The 16,994-nt window shown below is 45.7% G+C and overlaps 1 protein-coding gene across 5 annotated transcripts in view; it reads right to left on the bottom strand.

Annotated features, from left to right (window-relative positions):
• SLC24A2 (solute carrier family 24 member 2) overlaps positions 1–16,994 on the bottom strand; it is a 320,058-nt gene that overhangs the window by 51,159 nt on the left and 251,905 nt on the right. For all 5 annotated transcript variants that reach the window (XM_075594686.1, XM_075594672.1, XM_075594667.1 and 2 more), the window contains 2 exons: positions 14,082–14,180; positions 9,912–10,030 (listed from right to left, as the gene is read on the bottom strand). In XM_075594686.1, the coding sequence (XP_075450801.1) occupies positions 9,912–10,030; positions 14,082–14,180 (218 nt within the window). The remainder of the gene's footprint in view (positions 1–9,911; positions 10,031–14,081; positions 14,181–16,994) is intronic.

The raw sequence follows: 16,994 nt of genomic DNA, 5'->3' as shown, positions 1-16,994 counted from the left end.
AAGGGCCACTACAATACAAATACATTGTGTATGACTGATAGGACTAGTTATGTATTCACACGTTCTGCAGCCCCCCAAAAAAGAAGCATACACTATAATACCCTTGGTTAACATCCTCAGTTCTGTCAGTTCCAACTCATTCATTTTCTTTGAATAACAAACTATTGACCTCTTTTCTGTTTCCTCTGAGGTCCATTGATTTCTATAGTGTTATATGCATGTCTATATTTATATCTATATTTATGCACATTGTAAGTGCGCATTCTATATACTTTTTACATAAAGAATTTATCTATCAGCCTGATCGAACAATGTAGCTTTTTCTCATCTCTCACATAACACATCACATCGCTGACTGTGCCTTTGAGGGGGTTCCTGACTACATTCATTCCATATGGGTAGCAGCCCTTCTTGCAAACTGCCTTTTATCCATCTACATCTTGTGAGTAGGCTGGACATACGAGCCAAGAAATTACTATGTGCCTTATCTCTTATCTGTGGCCCGTTTGTTGGCAGTGCCGCAGCGCCTGCCGGAGCTTCTCATCCGCCGGTGGACTACCCCCCGCAAGAGGCGACTGAGTCCAGAGCGGAGTTGCTTGAGCGCCGGGCTCGCGCCGGAGCTTCTCCGCCGCCGGTGGACTACCCCCCACAAGAGGCGACTGAGTCCAGAGCGGAGTTGCTCGAGCGCCGGGTTCTGGGAGGGGGTAAGCGGGTCGGTGCGGCACCAACGCCATGAACTGGGTCCACTTCGCCGGGAACCACGTCTTGCCCAACGCACACACCAGTGCTAGCTCTTTTAGTCTCTGCTATCCCGGAGCTGGGTCCCTTCCCTGCTCTCCGGGCGGTTTGATGGTTACGGCGGCTGCAGCGGTGGTTCTTTGCTCAGCTGGCCGGGTTTCATGCTCACCGATCGCCGCCTCTCTCTCAGCCTTGCCGGCTGCTGGTCCCCGCGCCGACTTGATGCACTCCTCCGGTCTCGGTGCCCAACTCCAGTCACACAGATGGCCGGCACTTTGGTTCTGGAGGCAATGCTTCTCACAAGTAGGGGAACAGTGAGGAGGTGCCATATCTTGTGTTATATGTTGTACACTATTTGTTCAATATCTTTAGCCACAGGAACTCGCAATTCACCTTGAGTCCCCACTATATGACAGAGACCCACAGTACACTGTAATATAGGTTCAGTTCAATCCCGCCGCTGCCACCAGTTTTATTATAAGCCTGTGACGCTAACTTTATGACAGGCTATAATAATACACCAAAAATACCTGGGTTGAACTGAACACGACTAAGATATAAATAAATAAAGTTTATTCCTTGAAAAAGTGAACACACGAGATATACAAATAACAAACAAAATATAGACACTTACTTAAGATGGAATGATGAAACAGTCAAATCTGGACTGGCAGTTCATACAGCAATCTTCAAAATCACCAAGACACGAAAGACAATTGAGTAAGGGTTGAACCTGGTTTATATACCATTTCAGCTCTTACTCTTAACCCTAGGCGCCGAGCTGGCTAGGAAAATCTCTTTGAAGTAGATTCTTCTTCCCCTGTAAGTGTGAACTATAGCACTTACAAACCACTCAGCCTCCTTTGTTCCCGGCCCTAGTATAAACAATCAGGGCGGTTAACCTTTGATCAGAGGGCTTATGCTAAACCATCCGGCTGCCCTTCCTGACCTATTAGCATAGCAGATGGGGTCTGCATCCTCATATCAGATCAAAAATACTAGTCACAGCTTAATATATTCACATATTAATATAAGTGGTTCTGTTGGGTCTAGTGGGCTGATTTTTGCCAGCTTTTGTTACCGCAACTGTATCTCCATTCAGCCAGCCAGCTACGACCCCCAGAACCGGAGATACATAAATGCACTTTAAAGCACTTTTTAAAATACAGGATTCGTTCCTTTAAAAATGAATCTCTGCTTTTCACTCGTTCCCCATTGAAAACAACGGGCTCCGCTGCCATGGGCTTCAATGGAGCAACTCCGCCGTTGCAGTCAATGGGGTTTCCCGCCATAGGCTTTCAATGGGGAAACCGCCGCCATTGAAGTCTATGGGAAAAACCACAAATCTTTACATTCGCCCATACTCCGTCTGGTTGATCAGAGAGGGTTGGGAAGTGCCATGCATTAATGCTGGAACCTTGGCTACATGGCACCCAAATCCCAGCCCTCTGGTCCTTCCGGAACCGGAGATATGGACTTACACTGTTCACCATTTCACACTTAGCCGTTTTACCGCCACGCGTCTTTTCCCCATTGGAATCAATGGCCGGCGCCGCCATAGACAATGCAGGGGCGCATGCCGCCATTGGATTCAATGGGGCCTCCGCTCCGCCATTAAAGTCAATGACGCGACCCTCCTTCTCCGCTCGACCCTTTACAGGGGTCCCTCATTCCCGGACCCGGTGTGAGTCGTGTGTGGGGGTTCCTAGGGGCTAGGGGCAAAAAGAATTTTATTCCCAGGTGCCCTAGAACCTAAGATTCCCACGCCAATTGTCACTGAACTTGACCGAAGTGATTAAACTCTTTTCAAAGACATTGTATCCGCTTTTGCGGTCTGCGGTTTGGATGGCTGCCAACCTGTTCCTCGAGGCTGGCGTCGAGGAATCCTCATTGAAGTCAATGGCCCCATTGACTTACAATGGGAAACCGCCGCTCCTCCTCTCGGACACCACCTGCTGGTTGTCGCTGGAAAACAGGTCCAAAACCGCTACTTCTGCCATTGGAATACATTGAGCCCCAATGGCGACCTATGGGACTCTGCAAAATGGTGCCTGAAAAGGCGGGAACATGGAACAAAGGGCTATAAACACTAAGTTAACTTTAACCCTTTCCCTCCCGCATTAATCCCAGTGTATGTGTTGGTGCAAACACTGGAACAGAAACCATACATTTGAACAGGGGAATATACATTAGGATGCTGAAGCAAGGTAAAAACACATTACTGGACCACAGTCCAGTTAACCCCTTGCCTCCCAAGTGAGAGCAGGGGGTGGCCAAATGGGGTGTAACCCGTTTAATCCTGGGCCAAACCCCCTCTCCCTCGACAGTGTGTGTGTGTGTGTGTCAAAAGGAGTGCTACTGAGCGTGGCCAAATGTATAAAACAAAAGACAGAAAGCCCAATGCTTCATCCAATTTGACAAAATATATAGTAATTAGTATATAGTTAAATACTTTAATAATATTCTCATGAATAAGGGTCATTTAGTTAAACCCTTTGGCCACAGCATTATAAGCCTGCAAGCCAACATCAAGGCATAACCAAATTTGCAGGTCCTAACAGCAAATTTGCAGGTCCTAACAGCAAATTTGCAGGTCCTAACACTATATATATAATAACACAGAAAATGAAACAGCACCTAAATGTATGTCATGGAACAAGAATCACATCTCTGTTTCACCCCCCTCTTTCCTTTGCAGCTTCTGCCTGTCAGTTCTTATTTTCAGCTGCATGGAGTTTGCACACACACACTGTGCCTGTGTGATATGTTACAATGTTGCCTTTCTTGCCTCTGGGCATGTAATCAGTGAATTGCTACTGCAGCCTCTGAGATCCTTCTCAGAATGGGCAAGTCTGCCCTCCCCCCTGTTTTGTTCACAGATAGTCTGTCCCAAGACTATTCCTCTTACCCACATTGCTCCTCACTTCCTTTTCCACCCTGCTGACAGTGAGTACAGCACGCATCTCTGTTACTCTCCTATGGCAAGGCCATCTCTTTCTACCTGCTTCTAACTACAAATCACTACTACACACCATCCACAAGAGCCTGTATTTACTGCTGCTTTTCCAATAAAGTGAAGGAAATATTATAGGACTTGGAGTGATTTGGAAAGGGGACTGAGTTAATGCTATCGGGGGCTATTCACACATCAAACGTGACTCTGGCCTCAGAATAATGTATGACATGATACAAGCTCGACACTGGTCTAATAAGATATCAATAATATAAATACACCTGTGAAGGGGATGAAGTCACTCTGTGTATCTACATTGCCACATCACTAAGTGTCAGCTGTGAGGCAGAGAGCTAGAAAGCAGAGGTTACTAGCAGCAAGTACCAGCGTGTACTATCGCCAGCCAGAACATTCTGTGGAGGAATCTCTGTTGCCGGAGGAGCCGAATAGCAGGCAACACAGTACAGACATCCCACATCCGGTTGCAGTCAGCGTGGAGTGCCGGATAGCACAGCAGCAACCACGTGGAGTCCCCTGCTAAAACGGAGCTTGAGATTGTCTCAAAAACGGCCTGTTTCCTAGCATCGCTTGTGAGTGAGCATTTTTTATACCTCTCCAGTTCTATTAAATTGTTTTACTTTAATACACCTGGAGTGTGTATATATATATATATATATATATATATATATATATATATATATATATATGTATATATATATGTATATATATATATAGCCCTTTTTCTGACACTCTAAAGAGACTGCGGGTACTGCACACACCTGTGGCTCCAGGAGATCTGAGCCTCCGCTAGCTGGGAGCCTGGGGTAACACTTATTAGCGCAGCGCCTCCACTTACCCAGGATCCCCGTTATGTAAGATTCCCCTGGGCAAGAAACATAACAACACACATGCTTGAAACCAGTTTTACTGTAATGCAATAATAACCTTATCACTTTATCATTGGCATCAACGCATAACATATAACCTATAACGCCTATCACTTATACACTAACACAGCTAACTGGTAATGTCTTTATAACGTTAGTGGCTCCGCCACGCTCCTAAGGAGTATTGTCCTTATAACGGTAGTGGCTCGGCCACGCTCTTAATGAGTATGTCTCTGTCCCGTCACCGTGTGCCCCACACACCGTGTCCTTGTACTAATAAGAAAGATTGCTCTGTATACTTAGGCCTTGGCCACTTCACTAGTGTCCCCAAAGAGTTACGCCTAAGGCGGGATCAGCGCCTGTTGACCGGTGTTGGTGCACTAGCTGTAAATACCTTCCGGTCACGGCGGTGACCGGTAACATTTCGAAAAGGATCAGACGCATCCACGGCCTGCCTCCGGTGTCGCAATGTTCCGCTGTCTGGTCCCAGACGGCTCACCGCCACCTTGCTCCGCACACTGGTCCCTAACTGCTATATAGTAAGGTGAAAGTTCTCTACCACTATAGGGCGTCCCTGCAGCACAGCAACCTACTGTGACTCAGGGGATTCTCTTAAAGGCCTGTGGGGATAGCTGTCCTATGCAGGCGGGGCACAGACCCCCTGCACTCACACTACCTCCTCCAGCACCTTCCGGATCTCCTCTGACTAGCGTGGTCTCTCCCCCACGCTTCCCTTTCCTCCTCCCGTAATCCTAGCCTTCTCATTGGCTCCTGATATCAGATGACTGTCACAGAGCTCATGAGAGTTGTAGTCCACCGACGGAGCCTTTCCCTCATTGGTCCGTCATTCGCGCGCTTACACTGCGCATGCACGACCTCTCCGCTCTGTCAGTGCCCTCTGTAAGGTTCGCAATAACATGGCGGCGCTCTATACTGTTGGGCCGCCGCGGTACCTGCACTACTCCCTCCAGGCACACACTGCATCCACATGAGGTACTTAACACACCCTTACATATCTATATATATATTTTTGAAAACATTGTATGTCCCTGTGTCTAGGGGCAATCACATTGGACCTTTGGCCTGTCACTCCACCTCAGGCCAATGAGATGGCTCCCTTGGCCCGCCCGCCCCGTGCCTGAATCTGCCCCCTCCTATCCCCCCCTCTGCTCTTCCTCCTCAGAGCTGCTCTAGCAGCCCGGCACTTGGGAGGGGGAAGGGGGGGAGGGGTGAGAGGCTGCTTCTTCTCCTTACATGTGAGCTGAGGTAGGGAGAAAGGCTGCTTTTGCTTGCTGCAAACTTACTGTGTGTGTCTCACTGTGACTGTGTGTGTGTGTCTCACTGTGACTGTGTGTGTGTGACACTGTGTGTGTGTCTGTGTATGTGACACTGTGTGTGACACTGTGTGTGTGTGTGTGACACTATGTATGTGTGTGTGTATGTGTGTGACACTGTGTGTGTGTGACACAGTGTGTGAAACAATGTGTGACACAGTGTGTGTGTGTGTGTGATACTGTGTGTGTGTGACACTGTGTGTGTGGCACTTTGTGTGTGTGTGTGTGAGACAGTGTGTGTGTGTGTGTGTGTGTATGTGTGTGTGTGTGTGTGAGAGACACTGTGTGTGTGTGTGTGTGTGTGTGTGTGTGTGTGTGTGTGTGTGTGTGTGTGTGTGTGTGTGTGTGTGTGTGTGTGTGTGTGTGTGTGTGACACTGTGTGTGTGTGTGTGTGTGTGTGTGTGTGTGTGACACTGTGGGTGTGTGGGTGTGTGGGTGTGTGTGACACTGTGTGTGAGACATTGTGTGTGTGAGTGTGTGTGACACTGTGTCTGTGACACTGTGTGTGTGTGTGTGTGTGTGTGTGTGTGTGTGTGTGTGTGTGTGTGTGTGTGTGTGTGTGTGTGTGTGTGTGTGTGTGTGTGACACTGTGTGTGTGACAGTGTGTGTGACAGTGTGTGTGTGTGTGTGTGTGTGTGTGTGTGTGTGTGTCACTGTGTGTGACACTGTGTGTGTGAGTGACTGTGTGTGTGTATATATATATATCTATATATATATATTTTTTAAAACATTGTATGTCCCTGTATCTAGGGGCAATCACATTGGACCTTTGGCCCGTCACTCCGCCTCAGGCCAATGAGATGGCTCCCTTGGCCCGCCCGCCCCCGCACACCTCTCATTGGCCGGTGTGATCTAACAGTGACACACACACCGTGCCTCTCCAACACTGGCTACCACACAATGTGCACCAGCCACCGCCACCTCCCGCCCAGGTAAGTAACTAAACCACCGCTTCACATCCCTGCGCCTACAGCCTCCCCTCCCAGCTCACACCCCTGTGCCTACAGCCTCCCCTCCCAGCTGACACTCCTGTGCCTACAGCCTTCCCTCCCAGCTGACACTCCTGTGCCTACAGCCTCCCCTCCCAGCTGACACTCCTGCCGCCGCCGGGGCCTCAACCCCAGCGCCTCTCCGATCACACCCCTGCCGCCAGGGCCTCCCTTCCCGCCTTACCTCACACCACCTGTGCTCACCCACTCACTCACTCACTCAGTCACCCACTCACTCACTCAGTCACCCACTCACTCACTCAGCCACCCACTCACTCAGTCAGCCACCCACTCACTCAGTCACCCACTCACTCAGCCACCCACTCACTCACTCAGCCACCCACTCACTCAGTCACCCACTCAGTTACCCACCCAAGGTCAAGTCACTGTCACCCACTCAGTCACCTGTCTTTTGTGGTGAATATAAAAATAAACATGTTGCATTGTAATCTTTTTTTCTGTATGACAGTGTAGCAGGCTTCCCCCTAGCCCCCTTACCACCGCGGTAGCCATTACAGGATCGCGCGTGCGCAGTAAAGATGCTACAGAGGTCCTGAGTGGACTACAATTCCCAGCAGCCTCTGGGGATTGCCCTTTCACCCACATCACGTGCAGCCAGCCAGCAAATAGGGTTTTGCAGCTTCTCTTGTGGAGGAAGGATACAATGTTGCGGGGACCACGTTGTCAGTTGGAGCTGGGAGCAGGAGGGGGAAGGCAGGGTGTAGGGAGCAAGTGGCTCCTACACCAGGTAAGGTAGTTCCCCAGATCCCAGGCAGGCCCCAATCCCCACCAGGGTAGTGGGTAAATTCTTAGGGAAGGCCCCTTAGATAGGGACCCTGCCCTTAGGTGTGTGTGCAGTCTTGTCAGTGTCATGGCTGGTAGTGCTGTGAGCGCTGACAAGTAGGCACAGTGTGTGTGTGCAGTGTAGCTGCAGGTACCAGGGTGAGTGCAGTGCGGTTTCTGCAGGTACCGGTTGAGTGCAGTGCGGTAGCTGCAGGTACCAAGTTGGTTGCAGTGCGTTTGCTGCAGGTTCGGTGTGAGTACAGTGGGTTGCTGCAGGTACAGTTAGTGCAGTGGGTTGCTGCAGGTATTAGGGAGAAGTTAGTGAGAGGGGATCCGGGAGGTGAAAGGAGAGGTAGAGTGGGTGCAGGGGTCAGTGACCAACCTGCATAGGACAGGCTACCCAGTAGACCCCTAGGAGTGTTCCCTGAAGTCACCAAAGGTTGCTGTGCTGCAGGGACGCCCATAGTGGTAGCGAGCATCACCCTTCACTGTGTAGACAGCTAGGGACAAAGGGACGAGCGTGCGGAGCAGGCTTGCTGGCGAGTCGTCTGGGACCAGACGGCTGGACATTGAGACCCAGGAGGCAGACCGCTAATTCATCTGACCCTTTGCGAAGAGGTATCGGTCACCGCCGTGACCGGAAGGTACTATAACAACAAGTGCAACAACACCGGTCAACAGGCGCTGATCCCGCCTTAGGCTAAACTCTTTAGGAACACTGAGTGAGTGGTTAAAGAACTGAGCCTATACCTATAGTACTATACATGGACACGGTGTGTGGGGCACGCGGTGAGGGGACGGAGACGTTACTCCTGGTGTAGAGTGGCCGAGCCACTAAGGTTATATGAGCGTTAGAGTATAAGTGTGTAAGATATATATTATGTTCAGTAAAGCCCTTTGCTATTTCACATCCAGTGTATGTGTTCATTTGTATGTGTCCTGCGAGGAACAACTCCCGCCCTGCTGGGAGCCATCGCAGGTGGAGGCGCTGCACCATATAGTAGTAGTAAGAGTAATTCACCCCAGGTTCCCCGTGGCGGAGGCTCAGCCCTCCTGGTTGCCAAACAGGTACAGCACCACACTGATAAGTAGTCAGATACACCTACCCACCCCAATCTCACTTAGGGTGGGGGTAAGAGAGCTACAACAATAAGAAAACAGTTACGTTAAAGTTGTGCGCTAAAAAATATTTTACCCTGGTAGGTGCGCTATGGGTTGGGGGGGGGAGGCGGCTGCCCTGCTCCTTTCATTTGTCCTGGGCCCCATGCTTTCTGTTGACGACCCTGCTCCCGCCCGCAACCGCAGCAGACACCCCGCCCCACAGTAAGTCAGTTGCACCCACCCCCCACCTGTCACACCGCACCCAAAGTCAGCAACCGCAGAGATTCCCGCAGCGTGCCGCTGCACCCCGTCACTAACCCACCCGCAGTGAGCCGCCGCACAACCCTCCCGCCTGCTCCGCCCAGTGATCTGCCACTGGACAGCTCTGAAGGTGTGGGGGGGGGGGGGAAATCACAACCCTCCCGCCTGCTCCCCCAGTGATCTGCCACTGGACAGCTCTGAAGGTGGGGGGGGGGAAATCACAACCCTCCCGCCTGCTCCCCCAGTGATCTGCCACTGGACAGCTCTGAAGGTGGGGGGGGGGGATCACAACCCTCCCGCCTGCTCCCCCAGTGATCTGCCACTGGACAGCTCTGAAGGTGGGGGGGGGGGAATCACAACCCTCCCGCCCTCCAGTGAGCCACTGCTGCCGAGCTCTGAAGTGGGGGGTGGGAGGAAATCACTAACCAAAGGTGACCCACCGCTGCTAAGCTCTGAAGGGGGGGATTACAACCCTCCTGCCCACCCAGGGAGCCGCCGGCTATCTGTCAAGGGGGGGGAATCCCGGCTGCCCCCCTCAGTGACCCGCCGCCACCGAGCTATGAAGGCGGTGGAGGGGGGGAATTGGAGATGTGAATGGGGGGGAATTGGAGATGTGAATGGGGGAAAATCACAGCTGTGAAAGGGGGGGGGGAAATGGAGCTGTAAAAGGGGGGGGAAATCGGACATGTGAACGTGAGGGGGGGGGACGCAGCTGTGAAGGGGGGGGAGCGGAAAGCGAGGGGGAGCGGGAAAATTAAATCCCGGGCAACGCCGGGTATATCAGCTAGTATATATATAGTTTGGGGGATAAGAATTTCTAAATGCACATACAGTAGTAGGAGGAAGGTAAAATAAGATATATAACCTGTGACTCTGCAGCTTCAATGCTATGGGAGATATTTCCATTTTGAACTGCAATCTCAGAATCTTTGGGTGGTGTTACTTCAACTTCGACATTAGTACTATTTGGCAGATCATCATTTTCTGCAATAAGAATAAGAAAAATATTTAAATACAGATAAAAAACAAGAATACATACAGTAGACTTATATTTACTAAGTGCTGTGTTGCCATAGGAAAACTTAAAGTGCCAGAAGGCAACTCACGGCCCATTCAAGCTAAGGTGTTGGACAGAATAGCACAGCTAAGTAATTTATGGGCCCTAATGTTGCTACGTGAAAGCACATATTTGACCTCACAGTATTCTTCAATACATTGGTTACCTTTGCGTTGTTACCTCAACTGGAAGCAATAGAAGAGTTCCTCATGCCCAACCAGTTCTTGTCCCTAATAAGCCTTGTTGTTTGCAGTATACACTGAATCTTGATAACGGTCCTTGTAAGATATCAAAACGTTCATACCGTACATTGATAATTAACCTTACATTACACTGGAGTGCCAATCTTTTGGAACTTACTGTACCTACCTCATAAGCATGATCATAGAAATATGGGTCTATTTATCAAGCTTTCCTAACTGCTGCTGGAGAAATTTCAGAATGATCTCCATGGTGGCTTAAAATGGTCTAGATTTCAGAGGTATAAACTAAGTTTAAAAAAGATTGGGGATTTACTCCTTTCTGTGATATGTGTTTGTCACTTTAGCCCACTTTTTATGTTTTTTGTAATGCTGAATTTTCGCTGATCTTTCCAAGAAGGGACACACAAGTAGAGAAAAACTTGATGGAACCATTGGACAATTCAATTACATTCTACCATGCTTGTGAAAGCGCATAACATCATATGAAGTCTTAGGACTTATATTGATATTGGTGGCCTATCAATATATATTTGTACACTCCCATCTGTACAGGATACTATTTATTTTATGTACTGTATTTGAACAATGGTGGTCACTACCATGAGTTCTTTTTAACCAAACAAGACTCACATATTATCTTATAGCTTTCTCAAGTTAGTGGAGATTTGAGGTAAAACAAGATGACCATTAGCAGCTGGACACCTGAAATGGTACACACAGGCTGTTGAACCATTTGTGTATAAATACAGCAAAAAAAAGGAAGTTCCTCACAGATAAGATTGCACTTTTAATAAAAATTATTTAGGAGTCCATGCTATTTTAGCTTTAGTCTAATTTTTTATATTCCTGATCATACCGTATATGCTTCTTAAGAAACCCAGGGGGCGCATATGGGAGAGAAGAAAACCAGCGACACAGGCAATATAAGTGTAGACATAGGAACACACTGGGAACATAAAGATAGTAGTCTTGGCTCTACTGTATGTCCAGCCTACTCACAGGAAACAAGTTTTCACAGGGCGTTGAGGGATCAAATCCCACGAATGAATGTTTGCGCAGAGAGAGTGGCGGTTCTCTCTCTGCTGCAGGCACATCTCGGCAAGGGAAGGCGTAACGCCAGGTTATCGGCAGACAGACTGTCTCGCCACCGGCTACTTGGCGTGTTGCTTTCGCAGTGATTCGCCAGGTATTCGGCCCTTCCTGAACACTGCGAGGGCAAATCGCCAAAATCATGCCGATATTGAATCCCTGCCCAGAGTGCTTTTTCGGTGCTTACTGCATGAGGCCCTAAATCTCACGAATGAATGATGAGCGCGTCCCCTCCGATGACACAGAGATAGGTATGTGCTCCAACAGATGTGAAAAAGATAAGAAGGACTACATAGCACAGATCAATAAAATAAAAGGAAATCTTTATAATAAAATATAAAAAACGCACTTACAATATTGCCAGTAAAAACAGGCATGTATCACTTATTAGTGAACCACAGAACAGATCACAGAGTCTCTCACCGCCTCCCGCAATGTGTGGGGTCACCAACATCAGCTGTGGGGATCCCCTGTCTTTTGTGCTCTCTGCCGGCGCTCTCGATCAGCTGGGGAGTTCTCTGTATAGAGTATCTCTTCTCTCCGTCTCGGCGTCCCAGCACACTCACAGCCAACTCGGACGCACTGCTGACGTCACACTGCAGGCGATTTTGGATACGGATTGCCTGTGTGGCCAAAATTCTGTGCTATTTTTATAGCCCTTCTCATTAATGTGCTCATTAAATCGTTAAGTTAATTATGGGCAGTAAAATGGTGTATAACAGCATAATTCCAACTTTACATGGTGTTATATACCATTTCACTGCCCATAATTAACTTAATGATTTAATGATTTAATGAGCACACTAATGAGAAGTGCAATAAAAATAGCCCAGTAGCTATCAATCCACACTCCTGACGAAGCCGCTAACAGTGTCTACTGGGCGAAACACGTAGAGTGGAGGAATTTTGGCCACACAGACGATCCGTATCCAAAACCGCCTGCAGTGTGACATCAGCAGTGCGTCCGAGTTGGCTGTGAGTGTGCTGGGACGCCGAGACGGAGGGAAGAGATACTCTATACAGAGAACTCCCCAGCTGATCGAGAGCGCCGGCAGAGAGCACAAAAGACGGGGGATCCCCACAGCTGATGTTGGTGACCCCACACATTGCGGGAGGCGGTGAGAGACTCTGATCTGTTCTGTGGTTCACTAATAAATGATACATGCCCGTTTTTACTGGCACTATTGTAAATGCGTTTTTTATATTTTATTATAAAGATTTCCTTTTATTTTATTGATCTGTGCTATGTAGTCCTTCTTATCTTTTTCACATCTGTTGGAGCACATACCTCTCTCTGTGTCATCGGAGGGGACGCGCTCATCATTCATTCGTGGGATTTAATCCCTCAACACCCTGTGAAAACTTCTTTCCTGTGAGTAGGCTGGACATAGAGGCAAGACTACTATCTTTATATTCCCAGTGTGTTCCTACGTGTACACTTATATTGCCTGTGTCGCTGTTTTTCTTCTCTCCCATATGCTCCCCTGGATTTCTTAAGAATCATTCTTCTGTTCTGGAACCCGTGAAGACAGGTCCCACCGGAGGGTTTGAGCAGTGATTTCAAATTATTATCACATTGATTATATCACTCAATATTATTTTAATAGTTATTATTGTTATTTTTGATATTCGCTTTTTGGGTATTTGCGCCTATAATATCACTGTCACGTACTCACCATACCGTATATGCTACCTAAAAAAACCCACTGTTCTGCATTTAACATAATGTATAAGCACGAGTCTCTATGTTTTAAAGTAGCTAGGCATATTGTTAATGTGTCAACGAAATATTGCACCCTTAGCTTACAGTATTTCACTGAACAACTTTACTATTGTACCTCTAACAGTTGTATTAATAGATTAGCCACCAGACATGTCAAGTCACTGATTTTCTGTGAGTCTAACTGACTTTGAATCAGTGCCATTTATTTGTATATCATTAAATGTCTCATACACTTCAATTTTAATTTATTGATAGAAGTCAGTATTTTTTAACTAAAGTTGATTTTTTTTGTCCAGAAACACCAAATCTCACTTATGACATATCTGAACTGTCAGACATTCAAATGTGAATACACTGTAAGTTGTAAATGACTGTTCTGCATGCCATCTTTTGTTTACTAAAATATTACTATAAAAGTAGACAAAAGCTGAAACTGCCCTCATGCTTCCAAGTTGTTGATGATAAAGTAGAAGCAACTTAAACTCCTTGCAGCTACTGCTTAGGAGCCCTCCTAGCTCCTCGAGGTTCCACCAGAAGGCAGTCTCCGAAGACAAGAAGAAAAGAAAAACAGAGAGTACACCGGAGGTACGTGTAAAAGTTGTATTAAAACAGATAGTAAAAAGTAAGTAGAAACTTACAATTAATGTATTACACGGTAAGCAAATTGAGGTTCACTGTTCGTCTGGCTGGCTGGATGCTCAGGGCAGTGCGGCACTGTGCGACTTCATGTCCCGTGCTTTGGAACAGATTGTCTGTAGTCAGTGCAGTTTCTCCGACACTTCCTGGTTGCGTCAACAGTGGGGATTTCTGGCGTGATTCGTACTGCCGTGTCTCAGAAGGCTATGTCAGACACACTTACCTCTGGTACGCTCTGTATTTTTCTTTTCTTCATTACTATAAAAGGAAGCTGAACACTGCACTTTTATTGGAACTAAAACAAAGAAAACATAAAATTATACTCGCCTACATAGCTGGCCGCTCCATTTAGTATTTCACCATCTTCTACCTGGCACTTCTTTTTAGCCATTTTTTGAAGAATTGAAGCCTTCTCTCTGAACTTGCCTTAAAAAATAGTAAGCAGAAACTAATCAGCAAAAGAGAGGGCAAAAAGTCTAGTAACAGTGATTGTCCCCCCCAAAAATCTTACCGGTAAATAAGGGTTCTACAAGGAGTAGCTTAGTTATATGAACAAACCTTCTGAAGCACTGAACTCAGTTAAAATTCCAATGCAAGTTCTCTTTGTGACATTATAAAAGTCACTTTATCTTCCTGAGCTTCAGGTGCCAAAATTAGACTGTAAACTCTTTGGGGCAGAGACTCATTCTATGTACAGTGCTCTGTTGTATATTGTAACGGGTCATACCTTTCCTCCCATAATGATGTCTCATGAAGAGGTTATTCTATCCTCTGAGTAACAGTTCACCTTATTAGGATGTTGCATACAGTATGTGGAATAAGAATATAGTGGGTACAATAGAAAGGGGTTGAGAGTAGTATAATATAAATCAATACAGTATATGATATTTATTGTAGTATAACAATAATGATAATAAAAATCCTTAACATAAAGCACAGTGCGGTAATTAGTTATATGCTTGCAAAAGATTATATACCAATCAGCCTCAAGATCGACTCTGTCTGTTCCTCACTTCCCTTCTCTCAAACTGATTTACTGTTTATTATACTGCCTATACTGCCTATACTGTATATACTGCCTATCCACATCATACTTTGCTTGTTTGCTTCAAACTGGCAATAGTTTGCTCAAATCCAGCGAAATATGTCTACTGTATATTCTATCAGATCTTCGCAACTTTCGGTAAAATTACATCAAAATGACCTTTAGCATACTAAATAATGTCTAAGGTGCCATGTTTTTTTCTTCTTGTGGTTACCATTTTATTGAAGTTATATGTTTCCTGCCTGAAAAGCTGCAGAGCTCGCTGTTCTAGACATCTGGCGGCTTCTCACCTCAAATTACAACATAAAAGTGCATATCAAATAAAATCATGCAACATAGAATTGCTCAATAGATGAACATAATACAGCTGATTATATGAAATATACTGATTATATGAAATATATATATTCCCATATATATGAAATATATATATGCTCATAACAATATAATTGTAAATACATACTGTACCATACACACACATTCCTACATTGATTACAGCACACAACTATCAAACATTTATAAATAGATAACACAATAAATGTGGGGAAAATATATTACTTGTGTTGCCTGAATAATTTGAAGAAAGACATCTTGAGATACTGCAGGACTAGGCATGTTTTATCATTCAAAGAGAGAAAACGTAGGAAAACCAGGCACCTTTTTTGCCTTAAAGGAAATATACTTCTGAATATATTTACATTGATGAAAATCAATTTGTAGTATGCCCCTATTTATAGTCATTATTTATTGTTTTCGTTCCCCAAACCAACACATCATCTATGGAAAACAGCATACTAATTGCCTTGTAACATTTTCTTAAGCTAAAGTGGGAAGAAAATGAATTTAATAAAATGTAAAACACCACTTAGCTCTCTTGCCTCACAGTATTCATACAGTCTGTTAAATATCTTGTCTTGTTTGTATATCAGCGTACAGAGTATGCTAAACATTCACAAAGAACCCTTTTACAATGCTGAATGCGCCAAGGAAACATACTACAATCTGCAAAAATGAGCACTAAACCAAACAAGGCAAATCATGAGACACAGTAAAAGATAGTTTGAGCAGCAATGAAAATTGTAAGCGCTGGTTCTTGGCCAATGGAGTATTTATAAATTGCAGCACACATACTGTACACTCCTAAATGCAACATGGTGTATGAAAATGTCCATGGTTGCAATTGATGTGTTGAAAGGCCAATACACTTTCCTCCCAAATTACCAGCTAAATAGCTGCTTTGTATTTTAATTGTGCTTCAACACTCACATGAGCACCATGCCATATTAATGGAGTAATGTATGTTCCAACCAAGATGTTGATGACTTATATGGTGATCAGTAATTAACTAGGAGACAATACACAGCGTATACCCAGCATTATGAATTCACTCCCATTTTATCATGAGTCTAGAGCCCAACTCTGGTTTTCCATGTCTATATTAACTGAGGAGATGCAGGACTATCACAAACTAGAATGACCTAGGATTTAAAAATAAGAAAACCAATACTGGACCAAGGTCTCACGTTGACATGCAGTTAGGCTGGCAATACTGCTAATCTGTTACAACATCCATACAACAGCCCAATCTGTAAAATCCCATAAACACAAACTAAAATCACAATTTATTTCCACAATGATCCAAGAAGAGAATCGAAATCATCCAACGATGTAAATTACAACTTAGAAAATACTGCTTATAGTATAACTGTAGACCAATCTATTGACTGGCCATTGTTATTTCTCAACTGAAGAACCACCTCCTCAAAGAAGCACTTAAGTAACATTTGTACTATTTCCTGTCTTTTAAATAATAATCAGCTTTCACAACTGCCCACTTACCCTGAATTATTACACTATATGCTACACACTTAAATTGGTGCACCAGCAGTATGGAGCCACACGTTATCCCTGAAGTTTTTATCTTTTTTCATGACGTACCGAAAAGTTGGCGGGGGTTCACTAAACTCCGATACTCAGTTAACTGCAAATGAAGTTAATGAAGTTAATGGTATTTAAAGACAGATGAAGCTCTGATACACCTTATCTAATGTTTGTGAAATCCCAGCATTAGAGTGGCCCTGATTCTGATTACATAACAAAGTGACACTGTTCCCCAAATTCATTATGGTTAAAAGCTTGATAATGGACGTTTAAGGAAGCACTAATGGAACAATGCGTGATATTAAGTGTATCAT

Source organism: Ascaphus truei, chromosome 1 (assembly GCF_040206685.1).
Source record: "Ascaphus truei isolate aAscTru1 chromosome 1, aAscTru1.hap1, whole genome shotgun sequence".
In the NCBI taxonomy this organism is placed as follows: Eukaryota; Metazoa; Chordata; class Amphibia; order Anura; family Ascaphidae; genus Ascaphus; species Ascaphus truei.
This window is presented reverse-complemented; position numbering and strand designations above follow the sequence as displayed.